The following is a 19,055-nucleotide window of genomic DNA, read 5'->3' as shown; positions in this document are numbered from 1 at the left end:
AGAGCACAAGCAAGACCCGGCTGGCATACGCCACACGTTCGTGCACTCGGGCAACGAGGAAGACGAAGATAGTTGTATCTGTGCCACTCGGCTACTCGGACTTGAACACCCCAGTCTTTAGAATCGTGGGCACAAGTTCGCCCTAATAAATACGCTTGTTTTTTAACCTGTCTGCCTCAGCATCGCTACATTTCTGGTGGAGTTGCTGGGTTATGAATCGAAGCCCCGCGATCTCAAGACAGCATAGCCCAGACGACCAGCGTATCAACCCCGTGGAAGTGACTCCTGTACACCAGAGGGCAAGTCGCCGTCTTCGAGGTGACTCACTTGAGTTCGGTGCTCTTCACTTTACACCAAGGGGAATTCAAGCGATGGATGCTACCACTATGACTACCCAGGTAACACCGGCACAAATGCTCATTAGCCAACTGCACCAGCCGCCAGTATTCCACGGCGACTCGTACGAGGATGTTGAAGATTGCTTGGACCTGTTCGAGAGAGTGGCGAGCTTGAATGGATGGGACGAAAGAGAGAAGCTCTGTCGCGTATACTTCGCCCTGGAAGACTTCGGAAAGACGTGGTTTGAGAACCATGAAACCTCGTTGTCTACCAGGTAGGTATTTCGTCGACAAGCGGTGTCTATGTTCCCGAATATAGACCGGAAAGAAAAGGCGGAGGCTGCTCTTCAATCGAGGAACCAGCTCACGAACGAGAGTGCTGCTATGTACATTGAGGACATGGTCCGTCTGTTCAAGCGGGCGGATTACAACATGGCTGAGGATAAAAAGGTGCGCCATCTAATGCGCGGAGTGAAGCAAGAGCTGTTCGCCGTTTTCGTCCGCAACCCTCCAAGCACAGTTGCTGAGTTTTACTCGGAAGCGACAGCCATCGAAAAAACACTGGAACAGCGGGCTCGGCAGTACAACCGGAATCTTAACTGCGCATCTGCACAGGTATTCTGCGGAGGAGTGCGAAACGACGTTGAAGCCCTGCGAGAGCTCATTAGATCAGTTGTTAGAGAAGAACTGAGCAGACTGCAAATGCCCCTGACTCCAACTGCACTATCCATTACGGACGTTGTTCGTGACGAACTGAGGCAGGTGATACGAAAGCCAGAGCGTGAGCTGCAGCCGGTTCGACCTATCCGAACATACTCTGAGGTTGTCAGACAACCCACTGTACGCAGCAATGCAGCAGTTGCGATGGCGACGACTCCTCTCCCACCTGCGGCACGCAGCGCACCTCGTCTGCGGGAACCAACAGTTACCTATCTGCCCCCAGGAGCACGTAGCACACATCACTATGTGGAGCGTAGGCCCAGGAAAAGTGACGTCTGGCGTGATCACGAGCGCCGGCCTCTGTGTTTTCATTGTGGGGAAGCGGGTCATCTGTACAGATTCTGTCCTTACCGACAGGCTGGATTAAGAGGCTTCCCGTCGTATGCACCGTGCCCCCGAAACGGCGAACGACCAGCGGAGATTGAGGAGTACTTGTCTACGCGCCAGAACTTGCCAACTCTACGCCAACACCGGTCACGGTCACCATCGCCTATGCGCTACCGGTCCTCCAGCCCACGTAGACCTTCAAGGCAGCCTGGTCATCGCTCTCCAAGTCCACTCCCGGAAAACTGAAGCAAGCGACCTGTGGAGGTGAGGCTGCTGATAACGTCAGTTACGAAGATCCTCCAATATGGTTTGAGGGTGATGACGGTGTATTTCCGGTAGATGGGTGCAGCGACGAAAACGTTACTTCAGATTTGTGGTTGAGAATGGAAGGGTGGGAGTTGAATGCCTTAGTCGACACCGGTGCTGATTATTCAGTGACAAGTCACAAGATGGTGAAAAAGCTAAACAAAGTTGTGACGCAGTGGAGTGGATCGCAGATACGCACGGCAGGCGGTCACATTATTACGCCCCTTGGCAGATGCACTGCAAGACTTGAAATACGGGGCTTCATTTACGTGGCCGATTTCATTGTGCTGCCAGAATGTTCAAGGGAACTCATTATAGGAATGGATTTTTTGCGAGCTAATGGCGCCGTAATTAACCTGCGTAGATCCAGCGTGTCGTTTTTGATTGAACGAGCTATACCTGTGGAGGAATCTGAAGAACGACGCCTAACTGCTCTACGCGTTGTTCAAGATGACGTAACTGTGCCGCCACGCTGCAGTATAATGGTGCTCGTAGAAAATGACGCATTGTACAACCGTGAAGGCATAGCGGATACAAATGTAGGGCTGTTTTTGAACAAAGGTGTCTGCGTAGCTAGGGGTCTTGTTCACTTGACCAAAGGCCGTGCAGATGTCCTACTCACAAATTTCTCCAATGAACTTCAACACATCGCTCAAGGCACGGCTATTGCCTATTTACACGACTTCTGTATGGCGACTGAACTATGCAGCTTAACGACATCAACCACTCGACCAGTGGCCTGCAACATCGACACATCCGTGACCGTCAATCAGAGCCTTCCGGACAGTCAAAAGAAACAGATTTATGCCTTGGTAAAAGAATTCTCTGATTGCTTTTCAAGTGCCTCGAAGGTCCAGCGCACGTCAATCACGAAACACAGAATTATAACGCAAGACGACACGAGGCCTATATGCCAGCATCCATATCGGGTGTCACAGAAAGAAGGGGAAATTATCAAGAAGCAACTGGAGGAGATGCTTTCGGATGATGCAATGCCTGATGCGCATGACAAATACCGATCACAGAAGAACAACGGCGTATCACCCTCAATCAAATGGCTTAACCGAACGCCTCAACCGAACTCTGACCGACATGCTATCAATGTATGTCGATGTTGAACATAAACAGTGGGATGAAATATTACCCTACGTAACATTCGCATATAATACAGCCGTTCAAGAAACAACCCACGTTGCTCCTTTCGAACTAGTATTCGGTCGAAGAGTGACCACTCCGCTGGATGCCATGTTACCACTACAGGACGAAAGCAGCTATCCACCTGACTTAGATGACTTCTTGCAAAGAGCCAAAGAAGCACGGCAAATGGCAAGATACCGAATACGCCACCAACAGCACGTCGATTCTAGTCAATACAACAAGCGACGCAGTGACGCAATTTATCATCCCGGTGACAAAGTGTGGATATGGATACCAGTGCGCCGCCGCGGACTCTCTGAAAAGCTTCTTTGTCGATACTTCGGCCCTTATGAAGTACTCAACCGTATCAGCAACGTCACTTATGAAGTCAGAACCGCTGGACACATGACTTCAAGACGCCGCAATCCCACGGAAGTGGTACACGTAGTCCGCATGAAACCCTATGATGACAGATCGTCGAAAAACGAGTGAGAGTGCGCATGTATCTTTTCACTGTCTTAAGCATCGGGACGATGCGTCTGAGGAGGGGGATAATGCTGCGACAGGTTTGCCACGTTCAAGTAGCCCGCCGCAATCATCGTGGCAAGAGCACAAGCAAGACCCGGCTGGCATGCGCCACGCGTTCGTGCGCTCCGGCAACGAGGAAGACGAAGATAGTTGTATCTGTGCCACTCAGCTACTCGGACTTGAACACCCCAGTCTTTAGAATCGTGGGCACAAGTTCGCTCTAATAAATACGCTTGTTTTTTAACCTGTCTGCCTCAGCATCGCTACAATATTGTCTAAGTCTCTGGGCGGAGCCTGACCGCTACAGAGCACGTTCTCGGGTGGCGGATAGAGAAACGTTTCATGATGTGAAGTTGCACAAAGCTGCTTCATATTATGGTACAGGCAGTTATGTCCGCGGACCAACAGGCATATAGTCATGGTTTATATTAGTGAAAACCATATTTTTGCCGTTGTTAGCGGCCAGTGGTTTTTACACATCACCCAAATTTAAGTCAGTGCATATACTTAGACATTGTGATGTGCGTGTAACATCAGTGCAGTGCTCATGTTGGTTACCATTCACGAGACCATAACAAGGACCTGCTGCCAGCCATCATGTCCTGGTCCTGACCTGCCTTTGGGAGGCTGACTCAGCCGTCTAGGTTGGCGAGCGGGTTCCTGCTTCTGGTCACCAGCCAAGATGGTGCAGTGACCAGTCACCATGGTGCATGCATGGGTAGATCTGTCTGATATAAAGTGTTAATGCAGGCTTGTTAATACGTCGTGAACTTGCTATAAACAGCACTACAACTAGACAAAGAAAAAAGAAACAGAAGCTGCAAGGGACATCCTGTCTCTTGCAGCTCTATCTATCAGATGTTCTGATCTCTCTGCTCACATTTGGAGATTGTTTTCACACTGTGACTGAAGCACTTCTACCCATGACTTATGGGTGAATTGGGCTTCTCATCTGCTTCAGCCAACAAATACTCCTGCAAAGAATGAGTATGCCACTGTGGATGACACCAGCATTGGAACTACTAGTGACTTTTTTTGTTTCAAATGTTCAGCAGAACTTCATTTAATTACAAAGCTATGCTTGTCTTAATAGTTCGGTAATGGGTGCAGTTTCAGTGTGATTGTTTTGCTTTTATTTAAAATTACTTTAATTTTAAATGTTTGACATTTGTGTGTGAAAAACTAGCTCATCCTTTTCTGAAACGAGACCCTGCCTCAGTAAAACGATCCTGCATTGCAGGCATGAGGGCTGAATGGCTGCAGCTGCTTCAATGCTGCCCAAGGATTAAGTGTTGATGTTTGAGAGCAGCAGCCATAGGCCGGTAGAAAAAGTGGAACCTATTTAAACTCACTCAAGAAATACATTTCACCATGGAAACTCACTTGGACTCAAATTCACTTAAATTTAGCTCAACAGAACTAATTGGGACTCGCTAAACTGTTTGTCAACCACTCTCACTCAGGCTCAAACTTACCAACATATTACTCAGTTCGGCACGCTCAGACTCGCGATTTGACCTGTGTCTGAGTGAGCGAACAGCTGTCACTAGTCGCAATCCAATAAGAATATTTTTATGAAATATGCAGCTCACATCAGAAATTTTTGCCATGAATGTCCCATGAGCGAGTTTGTGAAGGGAGGTTCTGGCGACCATCTTATCTCCTAACTTGCGCCTCTGTGCAATAACCGCATGAACGGTTCTGTGTTGATGTATGCTTGAACAGACTTGATTAGCAATGTAAGCAAATATGACGTCAATAGTTAAGCTGATAGGCGGGTATATAGGAACATAGGTCAGAAATAAAATGTGGTGCTCACTAAGGCTCACCCAAGAAATATACGTTGAGCTTAGGACTCACCACCTCAGACTTGCAAATATTTTCCTCACTCGGATTCAAGCTCATTAAAATTTTCCTTAGCCACACTCACTCTAACTCAAACTCATGTAATATTACTCAGCTGTACTCACTCAAACTCGCGACTCGATCATAGTCCAAGTGAGCCTGGCCCCATTAATGTCCAACGTGCCATGCTCGAATCAGCCAATCGCTGATACAATGGCTGTAATGGGTAATTTTTGAGCTTGTAGCGCAATTTGTTGAGTGAAAGGAAAGCAATTTTCAGGTGAATTTGAACATTTATTGAGAAATTGTGGCCTTGTGCTGCACAACAATATTTGGCTCACCTGTTCTCGGGAGTCTTGACTACCGATTGGCCGCATTTTACGACCATATTCAATAAGAGTTGCAGTGCCCCTTAAACTTTGAAGAGGTTTTGCGGCAGTGCGAATTCTCTTGGATAGGTGCTTTCACAGCATAGCACTCTATGCTTCAGTGAAATTACCTTCACAGGAGGTTATGTGCACATCAATGTTAACTATTTGTTCATTGCAAATACTTCAAAATTTTTAATAAATTAAAATCGAGTCGAAGCGAGTTTGAATACAGTACTGTTCCTTCAAATATTCGAAGCATTTGAATATTTGCACAACCCTGCTTTTTTTAGTTAATATATTTGTATTTCTTGCTCTCTCTACGCAATTCGTTTCTCCCCTTGTTTTTTTCTCTTTCTCCTCTTTCTAATGGTTCTCCCATCTTCTTTTTCACTCTCTCCTTTGCATCCTCCCTTGCCTTTCCCACCCCTCTACTATTTACTATTTAAGGCTATGATTTCTTCTGTCACCATGCATAAATAGCTGAAGAGTTATTATGCTCAGCTTTCAATTCGCTGGTTCAAATGTTGCCTCGGGTAAGCAAAAAAAAAAACCAAGAAGTATTTTTGTTTTCTTTTCTTCTGCTGCTAAGAAGTGGTTCGTTGCAGATGGGACCCGTATTCTAAAGCGGCACAGGTTCGGAGGTGCCAGTTAGCTTGCCAGTATCCATTAAAATGTTATGACTGGCAGTGCAAGGACCAAGTCTGCAATAGACGCTCATTGGCATACCAGCCAAATGTGGTACGCATCCAGCAGAAACGCAAGAGGTGTCTGGACGTGCTGCAGGGAACACGCATCAGTGTTGCTGGGACAGACAGTTAGTGTTTGAGGAGAGGCGCATGCACGGACCGAGGATATGAAAAGCGCGTCGCATGTGCACTCAGGGCTCTCTCTGTGGCCTTCGTTACGGCCAGTCCTGTCTCCTGTAAAAGCGCATCTCGACGCCTTGTGTTTTTTACACCGGTAAATATGTAAATAAATCATGTGTTTCTGTCGTCAAGAAGCCTCTCAAAGGTGTCTTCTTCCCCGGCACCTGGGGGAAAGCCTGTGCCCCTAACCTCGGTCACATCAAGGTGCGCTTCCCAAAAGTATCGCTGTGGTATGTATTGTGTGCTCACAATTGACAACAATAAAGGCATGGCTAAACTTGTTCCTGGTTTATCAACAACCTTCTTGCAATATGTGCCTGTTTCAAATATATGAGGACTAGGTTTTCTTTTTTTTCAAGTCCTAATTTGTTCGAGATAAAACTACAGCGAATTCAAGACGCTCATGTTTGGAAGATTTAAGTAGACTTTCCAGCTGCCCCTTTGCATAGTTGCCACTGCAATTAAGGCATCTGTTTTGGCCCTGTAGCAGCTTTTTTATGCCCCCCCCCCCCCCCCCACACACACACACATTAAAGACAGCCAAATCAATTCTGTATGCCACTCACTGTCTGTAGATTGTTGTCTACACAACCTGCTTCAATATTTTTATACTGTTTTCACACTTTGCGGCCACCAGGGTTGCCACCTTTTCCTTAACAAAAAACAGGCCCTTCAACGAGGGAAAGAGGGAGAGCCAAGGATACCTGGAGATTAATGTCCAACAATAGACACAATGTCAGGTCTTTGGCAAACAGTGCCATTTGAAAATAATATTGCTTTCCTTGAGTCAAATAAACCTGATATAAACGCAAAAAAACACTGAGCTAACCTACTAGTCTAATTGCTGGCATAAAAATATCCATGCTTAGAATAAATGCTTCATTTCCATCACTTAAAAAAGAAAAATTGGGCGACCCTTAGGGTTCGCTTTCAAGAATTGAACACAAAATGATACCCTGGCCCTAGTGCGTACTTCAAGCACTTGGTGCATGAAATCTTTTCGAACTTGGTATGCACTCACTATGTGGTCTGAAGAAAATGTGTGCAGCAAAATGTGTGAATTTTGTTATGGCTGGCCACCTTTTAACTATGAAGTCCTTAAGATAATCACATGTTCTGATGCCTCATTACAATGCACACTTGTATCAAGAAATATTACTGTGATATTACATATTGAATTGTGAAGGAAGTATACAGGACACATGTGTTTGCAAAGCCTAACATTATTTTCCTTGATTTCCAAGCAGATGTGTGGCTGTGCGGTAGAACGCCTGCTTGCGATGCAAACGGCCTGGGCTTGATCCTCCCGCAAACTGGGAAATTTTTTATTACTTATTTTATTTGCATCTTTCTTGATTTTTACGGTTGCTCACAAGGTTCATCACTCACAATCAACGATGCCCACGAGATTTTTAAAACTATCGCGTTAAAACTGGCATAAAAGGGTAACAATGTATGACTGATTGAATAAGCTTTTACAGCTTATGCCAAATCACATTGGTGTGATGTTGAAATCTCTAGGTCCATTGTTAGACTACCAAATGTCATGGTTTTCACTTTTATGTCTGTTTAGGGGTACAGCAATTAACTGGCCAGGAAGTGTAAATAGATCTTTCCTTATTTGGAAACATGCAGAAGTATGATAAAGTCAAGCTCCCTTTCCCTTGAGTAATTTGAGTTGTATATGTATTTTGAAATGGTGTTTGAAAATCACAGCAGCTGTGCCATTACACCGCTTCGTGGCAAAAGCTTAGTATCGAGTTTTGGAGAATTCCTGCACGTTGCCTGCTGCAGCTCAGACAATCGTTAATCTGGCTTAAAATTATATAGTATATATATTGCATTCTCACTTTCAATTTTGCTTATTATGCAATTTAACTTAACCTTCGTGAATTCATCGATATTTTTCACATAATAACAGAAATTTGCAGAACTTCATGCCTAAAAATAGTGTGACACAATCTTCACTAAAATATGGCCATCAATTTATGAGAAAAAAGTGGGACGCATGTGGCTCATCGACCTATGAAGCATCTTTGAATAAGTGGGGCAACACATGTCACATTGTCTCATAAGGGCACTAAGCTGTAATTCTGCTGCCAAATTTCTTGCCCAAAAAGGCCCAATGGAAGCAGTACAGAGGAACACTTCTAAAACTGTGGGAGAAAAATTGCAGTGAACCTTAATTTCAGATTTTCTACGTGATTCTGCGCCTCTGCCTGTGGCATTGAGTCTAGTGGCTCTGTCCCAAAGTCCTCACATACACGTACCCTTTCAGCTTGTGTCTGTCTTGTCGGTAGATGGCGATAATATTGAAACTCGTCGAAAACAAGGAGAAAACAGCAGGCATAGATGAGTGCACACATTCATATGAAAATAAAGAAAAAGGAGAATATTGCTTTTCATTCACATTTAACGAAGCTGTGTCTATGCATGTCTTGTCTTGCATCTGCAATGAATAAGGGTGAACATCTCAGTTAAGCCTGCATTTTCGCAAATAATTAAAATTGTGGTAATGAATCATGGCAAGCCACTTTGACGTGGTGTCAATGCACTGAATGCTGTAAGTGTGTTAACAAATGCTGCATCATATTCGTGAACTCTATTCAGGTGTGACATATTTGCTTTTCTCATATATCTTGCATGATTTGATGATCTTGAAAATTCATGTTCTTTTTGGCTTCCTGGCTGTATGAAGCAGCAATTTTGCCATATTTTTCCTTTGGCCCGAAATTTTAGCAACAGTGTCTTAGCCACAGCTTTTGGTCTCATTGCCTCTCCTCATAATGATAAAAAATATCAAAGAATGTGCTGTTTTGTGGCATCCATCAAACATGAAAAAACAGTTGTGCATGTATGCTATGTTGTTAGGCTATGCAAGGAACTGCTTCATTTTTCATTCGAGTGAACTTCCACAATGATTTTAGGCAGATATAATTTTGGCAATTTAGAAAGAAAATCTATAGTTGCATGCTAAAATTCTTTAAAAAGTCTGAACAGAAGAATACCATAAATTTGAAACTTTAGCTACCTGGTATGCAATATGACACTGGCTGAAAAAAAAAATATTAACAGAATAAAAGATTTTAAACTCAACGTATCACTGATACCATGCATTGTAAATGTGCAATATATAGTTTCTCAGTTTCCTTAATGTTTCTGGTACACCACAACTGGAAGGCATTGTGCTGATGGCAACGTAAAGTGGCAGAGAAAGTTTTACTGAGAAAAAAGTGGGATGCATTCATCCTATTAACCATCAAAAGGTTAAGAAATTGATGCTCAGCAGTGGAGCTTCCTCCACAGCAACAAAAAACCTGCATTGAATCACAGTGCATGCACACACCATCTCTCCAGCACGTTGCTCATGCACTCTGTCATGGCAGAATTTGGTACCAATGCAGTGAACAGCTGTAGGCCACTGTTTTCAACATGTGTTGCATATAAGGCTCCATCAGCAACAACGTTTGGTGAAAACTGTTTCATTGCCTTTTTTGTGTTGCCAATGCATGATTAGACATTCTGAATTACGAGCTTTCCAGTGACATAAAAGAAATGTACATTAAAAAAATTGATTGGCCGTAAGAAATAATCAGGCCCTCGAAATCCACAGAACCGTTAAGAAAGGGTAAGTATTCATTGGTACAAGCACATTCCTGGAGCTGAGTAGCCAGCTGCGCTACACAACTTCTCAAGTCTTTTTTCTTTTAATGTGCCAGGGCGGATGCTGTGTATCACACTGTTGCACAAGTTTTTTTTTATTTTGGTGTACTTAACATTTTAAAACATTAGTAAACTTTTAAAACATACAGTTTTGCAAATCATGACTGTTGAATCAAACACAACAAAATTAAATTTGGAGTGTTAAATCACCTAATATTTCTAGAGATCGAATCACACTTGTCTAAAACACCCAGCCGACCGCTCTAGTTGCTGTTTTCTGCAGAAATATGTTAATGCCGACGCCGTATGAATATCTAACATGGCGTACGGCGTGCTAGGCCTTTGTGCGATAATTTAAGCGTGAACAGAAGCATGTAGCTAAGGTGACGTAGAAGCCGTCACTAACAAGAGCCATGCGCTCCGCTGCTCTGGACAAGTGTGATTCCACCTGTACAGCTGCAGTGTTGGCATTTTTTTGGTGCATGAAATTCTCCATGTTCACTTTACATGTGGTCTATTATATAAAAACATGGAAATAAAAAGAATAACAAATAAAACATTCTAGGTCTGAGTGAGAATAGAAGCCAAGCTGCTTGTGTGGCAAGCAGGCATTCTACCACAAAGCCATGTGCCTGCTCAAAAATAATTTTCATGCTTTACAAATACACGCGTCTAGTATACACGCTTCACAATACAATATGTAATATCGCAGTATTTCATGGTACAAATGTGCATTGCCACTGGCCATCAGAACGTGTGATTATCATAATGACTTCGTTGTTTAAAGCAGCCACGAAAAACAAAAGGCACAAATGCTACTGGAGTATTTTCTTAGGACCATGTACTGGGTGCATATCAAGTTTAAAAACATTTCATGCACATAGTTGCTCGTGGTTTAAAGCATACTACACAGTACCTGTATTGCGTGGTCTATCCTGTGTCCCATCTCTGCGCTCTTTGAAGTAACTATGTGTATGTATCAACAAGCTCGCTTAGCCACTATTTAGAAATCCATTACGCAGACTGCAACTATATGCGAAACCCTTACTAGCACAAGCCACTTTATACATTGATTACGTAGTAATAATCTGCAGTATAAACTTTTTAAGTAATGTTACCCTGCAAAAAGTATGCACTAGGTGGTTGGAGTATGCACTAGGGATAGCATATCACTTGTGTTTTACTCAAACCTTGAGGGTCCCCTAATTTTTTTCACCAAACAATTGTAAGATTCATAGATAGTAATGTTCCACAAGCATGGTATTGTAAGTAATCACCCTTTTGGCCTATACTGGAAGAGTGGAGGGGGTGCTGTTAGGAGTGAATTTACAGGCTGTTAAGAGTGTATGGAAAATTTGACAGATTGTTGTGTAAGTATGCAAGCATTAGGGCATGTCAGTTCATATTAAATACCTGAAAAAGATCACAGGCCAGGGTCCTGATAGGACTCTTGAAAGCATTTCATCCTAGGAAAGAAGTGATGTGTCATTGACACATCTGTTGAAACTTGGAAGGTCAGAAAAGTATTTCAAGAGTAGGTATGTGACGTTTCTTGACAATACATGACTGTGACATTGCACACTTCCATACTGCACATGTGTCTGTTTCCTAACATACTGGCTAGCAAAGCCACAACAGGGTGTTTATCAATTATTTTTTTCAAATTTAGTGATTTTTCCAGGTTTTTCACATAGATTAAAAGCAAACTCCATCACCATAATGTCTGCTTGGAAAATGTGCGGTGGAAAGAACACTTTAGCAGTAAAAAAATAAAATAAGAGGCACTCATATAAAACAAATGAACACTTTTTGCACACACACTCATAATGTTGTGAGTGTATGTGGTAAATATGAAAAAATGTGTGTATCTGGTCAAAACAAAACTTGTGACCCAGGCACTGAGGAAGTTGGCTGTTTGGTTTTTGGAACAACCAGAACACAACCACACAAATAAAATCAACTGCAGCTGCAAATTTGGAGGAGCCTGCGATAGTCCAACAGTGCAGCCAATGCTGCTAGGAAACGTAAAGGTGGCGCTATCTCGCGGCATTCGTATAAAACAAGGATGCAACAGCCCGGCCAGTTGGCCTACTGGAGCACATTCTAGTTCATTATAATGGCTATAGCCTGCAGGCCATTCAGGATTGGATTAGATTACCTTGACCTAGACTGCTGTATTTACTAATGATTTGCATCCCCGTCTCATTTGTACATGTCTAAAATATACTTTTCAGCAAAAAGGAGTACTTACGTATTTTATGCGACCTTGTCTTGACAACGACTAACAACAATGTCGCAACAACGAAACTGTACAGCAAAATTTACTTTATCCTTTCTTTCACTCTCTTTTTTTTTTACACAATGCACACATGCTTATTGGTGTTTTATTTCTCTGGGTTCTTACACGTGGAGCACAATGAAAGTACTCAGACACCTGCAATAAAAGCTGCGGTAGGGTTTGAAGCGCCGATGTTTGAGTATGGGGTGGAAAAAAGGAATCTGTCAGACCGCAACTGCTTCCCTGATTCCATAAGTAAATAAAAGATGCAGAATCGTGAGTTAGGCAAATTGGTGAGTGTTCACCGTAGAATATTTTACAAAGGAATGGGTTAGAAGCAGTCAGAGAGGGTCACAGCGCTGATTTCACAACTGAAATTTATTTGGAAAAGGAAAGAACATATATAGAAAATATTGACTCATCAAAACTATGCCCATGTACACATTTGTTACAACACAGAATGATTCATGTCTTCTCTAAGACCTTATGTTCTTCATCTAGACGAGTGTTACATGAAATACTTATGCACTTGTTGTTAGATCTAATGAAAATGCTTTGGCTACTTCACACATGCGCTAATCAACATGTCAATATTTGATATTTGTTTTCTACAAGTGCTGCACACACAGGGCTGGGTAGTATCGCAATAGTATTTAAGAGATACTTTTGAGTGTCTGTATTGCTGTATCGAGGCACTTTTAAAAAATGTATTTGTATCTCAGTAGTGAAATACTTTCACGGTGTATCACATGTATCGCGATACTATCCAGGACACGGGTATCTTGTTACTTTTTTTTTTTCGTAAATGAGCTGAAGCGTGTTGACAATGGGGAAAAAAATTTCTGCTGTGACCTTGGCAGTACACGGCAAAATATGCACCCACCATTTCTACATTTCTGCTGAGGGCGAAACTGACTCCTACCTTCTTGAAAGCGAGCTAGTTGCTTTGCTACCCGCATCCCATGATGTGTTTGAATGATGGCCTGCTTCAGCGTGACAACAATGTTATACTGCTATATTGAATTCCAGCACAGACATTTTCATTGTGAGGAGTATTGTATACTGCACAATGGGCGCCATTTTTTAAATGTATTTCCTCATGCCAATTGAACGAGTAGTGTTTGTTTTTCTCGTTTTTTTTCCACTTTTCTTTTGCAGCGCCCATTTGAAAAACTGGAGCTTATTGCGGAAGCCACAAACCACCCAAAGAGAATTTGGTGCCATGTGCCATCTACGATACTGCTTTCTGCAGAGCATTTCTGAAAAACGCCAGCATGGCCAAACAGCGATTCGAAAGAGGTCTTTTTGAGTTTCCTTTCGCATTCCTTGTTTTGTCCGTTCTTAATTCTTTCTGCCTTTTCTAAGATGTTTCTAGAAAACACTAAACCTTCAACTGGAAGTTCGTTTGTTTATGGTTCCAGCACTTCGCTTGAACTATGCTCCTTCTAGCATAACTAATAGTGTTGCTGTTGAGTTCCGGATTTCAGTGTACAATGCGTGTGACTGATGCTCTCATACGGCATAGTTTTTTATTGCAACTGATATCTGTAAATATGTGGTTATTAACAATTATGTGCAGTGTAAGCATCCTTTGTAATGCCTTAATGACACTCGGAAAATGGCAAAAATATAATAAATCAATTTCATTTGCAAGTTTCCATGTGCTGCACATTTTAAATATTATGCTGCACATAATAAATGTTTGTATGGAATATAACTATCCCCGACATAGACAAAAGTATTTTAGTATATGTATTCTGGAATACTTTTTTGTCTTTTTGCAAACGTATCTCTGAAATATCCTGTCACATGAATTACAAATTTATCTCAGTATCTGTATTTTATGCTTCCAAACCACGCATTTCGATATCTGCATTCCAGAATACTTTTTCGGGCATCTCTGCCCAGCCCTGAGCACACATCCACATGGCCTACAACGAGCTGCTAAATTAGACGTGATTTTAGCATCTGATAGCATTAGCCCATGCTCTCTTAAGCACACGTTCATGTAATGCTCCATTTTACCTAAATATTCGCAGCTGCAAGACAGTGGAATCCCATAAACCACGCCAGTAGTGCAAGGAGCATATCTGTGGACATGACTGGAGACACATTTGTTCCCTTTCCCTGGCTGCTGACACAATGCTCTATCCACCAAAGTACACACATTATGCACTTTATTACGTGCTGAGAATAACATGTTTATGCAATAACGAGCACCAACATTTTTCAAACCATGTGCTATCCTGTGTATGTATGGGATAACTGCCTGCCTCTTTTTCTTGCTAATTTCTAGTGCACAAGAATCACAATGATAAAACTTCTCGATCTTTGAAATAAGTTTTTCCGACAAGGAGCAAATCATGTCACTCGGAAAGCCAGAATTTGCAAGGCGAGCAACTTGTGCATCAAATGCATGCGCCATAAGGTGCTCGTGTAACTTCTGAAGAGCGGCACCCAGCACAGTTGACGCAATGGCTCCCTGTATGGTTTTGAGTGGCCAGAATTAAAATTCAGAATTGGCTTTATGAATCTAGGTTGGTATTGTTATATATGTGATCTTTGACGAGAGCCTGTCCTAAATCGAGAAACTGTAGTTCATCAATTTTTTGAAACTCCAAAGTGAAACGCTGACATTTCGTTTTCCTTAACAACTTTCTTTATATTAGCAACCAGTAAAGAGCAATTGTTAATGTCCAGTAGAACTAAGAAGTCATGGACATATCAAACAGCGTGTGATGATAACCAATTCAAATGCTTTTGCAGCTGCCCGTCTACATACCCAAGAAAAATATAACTAATTACGGGTATATTCATGATTCAATGCAGATACCAGATTTTTGGACAAAATTATTTCTCTTCCAAGACACAACGGTAGAATTTAGGTGGCCTGCATGAGCTCTAAAAACGACGCAATAGAGATGCCACACTGGCACTGAAATAACAACTCATCATTATCTTCTCTCATGCACTGCTTTATACACTTCAAATCTTCACATTGGGGCAAACAATAATATAAATCTTTTATGTCTATACCGAATGCATTACGGCACAAAGAAGGTTGTTCACTTAGTGATAAGATGATAGATTCTGAGTTAGAAATTCTTTGCGGATCTTCAAACGCTCCGAATTTCTTCGAATATACTCTGAAACATTTATTTACCAAGTGTCTTTTTTCTGAAACAACAGCTCTTAGTGGCAACATGAATCTTCACTGAAATAAAAACTGATAGTTTTTGCATTTTTGCTTTTTTCACACTTGCCGCTACACATTCCTGATTAGGCGTTAGTAACAGGGCATAAACTTATTCGTTCAGTCACCCGCTTTGTGCATCAACACTTTTTTTTATTAATATATACCGTAAAGGCCCATTCAGGCATTACACAGGGGGTTTTAGTTATACAATAAATTTGCAAATCAGAACATGGCCATTATAAAATTAAAGTGGTAAACATTGTAAAATATAGTTCCATAGACAAAGATGCAAAAGAAAAAAAAAATTGTGGCAGGAATGAAAACTCAATAAGAGAGACACAGCTATAGTGCAAAAAAATATATGTACAGAAAATTGCCATAAAAGATTTGCCCCTTATCTGCATATTTGACCAAAAATGTCGTCGAAAGACTATTGTATTTCGCCTGAAAAGAGTGAATAGACAGAAATATTTATTTGATGTTTTGCACGAGAAAACTGGTGAATGGGATCCTGGAGGTGTTGCGTGAGACATGAGTGCCATCTGGCGGTAATTTCAGAAAACGAAAGGATGGCCTTTGTTATAGCGAGCACGCAGCATGCGTGCAATCTTGGAGGCCATATTTTGTAGATTTCAAGACAGGTAGCAGCACAGTATCGCCTTAGCAAAGCGTAGGAGACTCGCCTTTCCATGCGAAGCGTCGCATTGTCAGCTGCAGTGCTTAGAATTACTTATTTATACCTTTTCTAGTATAAATAAACACAGTGCACAATATCGACGTGTTGATATTGTGCCTCAAATATGCTCAATATTTGCTTTTTATTGACAATCGTACAAGTATGAACGCAGAAACTTGAGCAATACTGGTGGATGCTGTGGATGTGGTCGTACTTGAGCTTTTTTGCTGACAGACCAAAATTTTTGCATTGGAGTATCCGAAGCAAGACTATCATCTTTAAGGAGAAAATATATTTACAATGAAAGAAGTGTAAAAATAAGCACATACATGCACTTACAAACTCGCACAGATAGGTAAGTCATATGTCCAAGAAAATATCGAATTGGTTTACAAAGGTGACACGATCAATGAATCAAGCGATGTCGCCCGGCAGTGTGTTCCAGTGATGTGTGCTTCGAAGTAATGGTGAGTGTTGATGCATAATTGTGCGTGCCAAAAAAGGGTGTATTTTGAATTGGTGATCAATATGTTTCAAAATATTATGAGGTGTGTTTGCACAAGCTTCATGAAGGCACATTTACTATGATAAAATGTACGAAAATGCAACAACAGTGACGACAGTCTGCGTTTTTCAAGAAGGGGTAATGAAAGTTAGTGTGTAATATCTGTAGTGCTGCAGTTGCGAGAATACCACTTGGTGATAAATCCTGCTGCTTCATTTTATTTTAATTCTAGTTAATCGATGAGATATGATTGATGTGGGTTCTAGATGATGGATGCATATTCTATCTTTGAACGGACAAGTGTAGTGTATGCTAGTATTTTAGAGGTATAGCTCACCAAGTAAAGGTTTCTTTTAATAAATCCAAGTGCTTGTGACACCTTACTAGTTATGATATCGATACACTTATTCTAAGGCAGGTCAGAAGATAAATGAATTCCAAGATACTTAAATAGGGATACTTTTTCAATGGGGAGAGCTTGAATTTCATATTGACTCATTTCTGTTTTATGTGCTCTTGTAAACGTCATGGCCTTCGTTCTGGAAGTGTTAATTTGCCATGGTGACACCAAAATGCGAGTTTATTAGGGTCCAACTATAATGACTCGTTAGCTTGGGTGCTGTCAATTTTTCTATAAATGATGTAGTTGTATGTAAATAATTTGATAGTAGATGACAAAACATGTCCAATGTCGTTGATGTAAATGAGAAACAAAACTGGTCCCATGATTGATCCAATACTTTTTGTGGACTAGTTGGTTCATACTTGAAAAATTGAATTGCTGCACAAACTTGAAGAAAAAAACCCTGTCTTTCCTGTCTCCCTTGTGTTTTTTTCTTCAGGTTTGTGCAGCAATTTAATTTTTCAATCATGATTGATCCCTGGGGAACACCAGAATTTGCATGTGAAAGTGAAGATGCATGTCCATCCACATAAATTGATTGGCTGCAGTTGCTCAGAAAATAATTTATTCAGCTTTTTTCCAAACCAGTGGCTACCTTATCATTATACATAGAGCCATCTAGAGTTGAAAAGAAGCCTTCCTTGTCAGCAACCAAAACATGCAACTTAGCTTCCAGATGCGTCTCAGACAGCATGAACACGGTTGTGAGGAGTGACCAGGCTATGTATAACAAAGGCAAGCTGAAAAAGCCAGTAGGCTTTTTTTGTGAAGCTAAGTTGCGTGTTTTGGTTACCTTCATGCTACCTTCATTTACGTACTCTTCTATGAACATAATGATAAAAAATACTCATGGATTTAACAACACCATCTCAAGAAAATGAAAGGAGAAGAGAGTGTGCTACTCTTGAAATATCTGCAATAAGTGCATAGCGGAGGACGTTTGCAGCTGCATCGCCAATAATAATAATAATAGCAATAACATTATACAAGGCAAGACATAGCCCAGCAAACCTCTTGTGATGGCAGTTCTAACATAAGCACCAAACTAAAAGGCCTTCAAGCCAAGCCGAATTTGTGGCCACGACAAATATGCACAAATTTACCGATGTGAGAAATGCTGTGCTTGGAAAGTCAGATATGATATGTGATATGCAGAAGGAACATACATCAAAACTGTGCATGTACCAACATGGAAGCTAAGGAATACTTTAGTCAATGGGAAGAATAAGCTGCCGAGCGGAACTTTCTGTAGTCTTCTTTACACTGTAGTCTGCCACGAGTGTGACAACATGTCAGTCTATGAGACCTGTGATTTCAATGAAAGAGTTAAACAACACAACAGTTCAAAATGAAGTCACCAAATCATGGGTGGCCTTGGATGCCCTCACTGAACATGCGGAATATACAGGCTTTCAAATTGACTGGTCAAGCAACCGTGTTCTGGTCGAAGAAAACAAGCTTGCATCATGCCAGCACCTGGAATCCCTGCACATTCACACAGCTGCACATATACTCAATAAGATTTATGGAACGCTGACCATATACTTTTGGTGCTTACATCATGCACCTAGTCATACTTAAATACGATGTACCTTTCTTATGGCTGTCATTCAGAACAATATCAGGTGCCCAAACATCAGTAAACTTTGTGTTATTTTGGTCGGTGTATCCTTTTGTTTGTACACTAAGAAGAAACAGTTATGCATTGCCTTTTTTTTAGGCCTCTTCTAGCTGTTCACTGTAGTTGCAGTCGAAGGAGTGACTTTTTGAGTATTGATCAAAGGTAATGCTTATTTTTGTGATAGTGGCACAGACTGCCGCCAGTTTCCATGAATTAGCCAGGTTTTACCAAAGTTCCTACAGTTTTCCAGCAAGGCCCCAATTCCCCGACTTTCC

At 41.7% G+C, this 19,055-nt stretch overlaps 1 protein-coding gene across 3 annotated transcripts in view; it reads left to right on the top strand.

Moving 5' to 3' along the window:
* Gcat (Glycine C-acetyltransferase) overlaps nucleotides 1–15,620 on the top strand; it is a 367,236-nt gene extending 351,616 nt beyond the window's left edge. For 2 of the 3 annotated variants that reach the window (XR_012893994.1, XR_012893933.1), the window contains 2 exons: nucleotides 13,538–13,678; nucleotides 14,419–15,620. Coding sequence is in view for 1 of the 3 variants with exons in the window: in XM_075887558.1 (XP_075743673.1) it covers nucleotides 6,178–6,195 (18 nt within the window). In the remaining 2 variants the exon portion in view is untranslated. Of the gene's footprint in view, nucleotides 1–6,177; nucleotides 6,573–13,537; nucleotides 13,679–14,418 lie in introns of those variants that run through there. The other variant, XM_075887558.1, reaches the window with a different exon arrangement.
* Nucleotides 15,621–19,055: the final 3,435 nt, after the last annotated feature.

This window comes from Rhipicephalus microplus, chromosome 1 (assembly GCF_043290135.1).
Source record: "Rhipicephalus microplus isolate Deutch F79 chromosome 1, USDA_Rmic, whole genome shotgun sequence".
Classification (NCBI taxonomy): domain Eukaryota; kingdom Metazoa; phylum Arthropoda; class Arachnida; order Ixodida; family Ixodidae; genus Rhipicephalus; species Rhipicephalus microplus.
The sequence above is the reverse complement of the archived record's forward strand: the minus strand, read 5'-3'. Positions and strand labels throughout refer to the sequence as shown.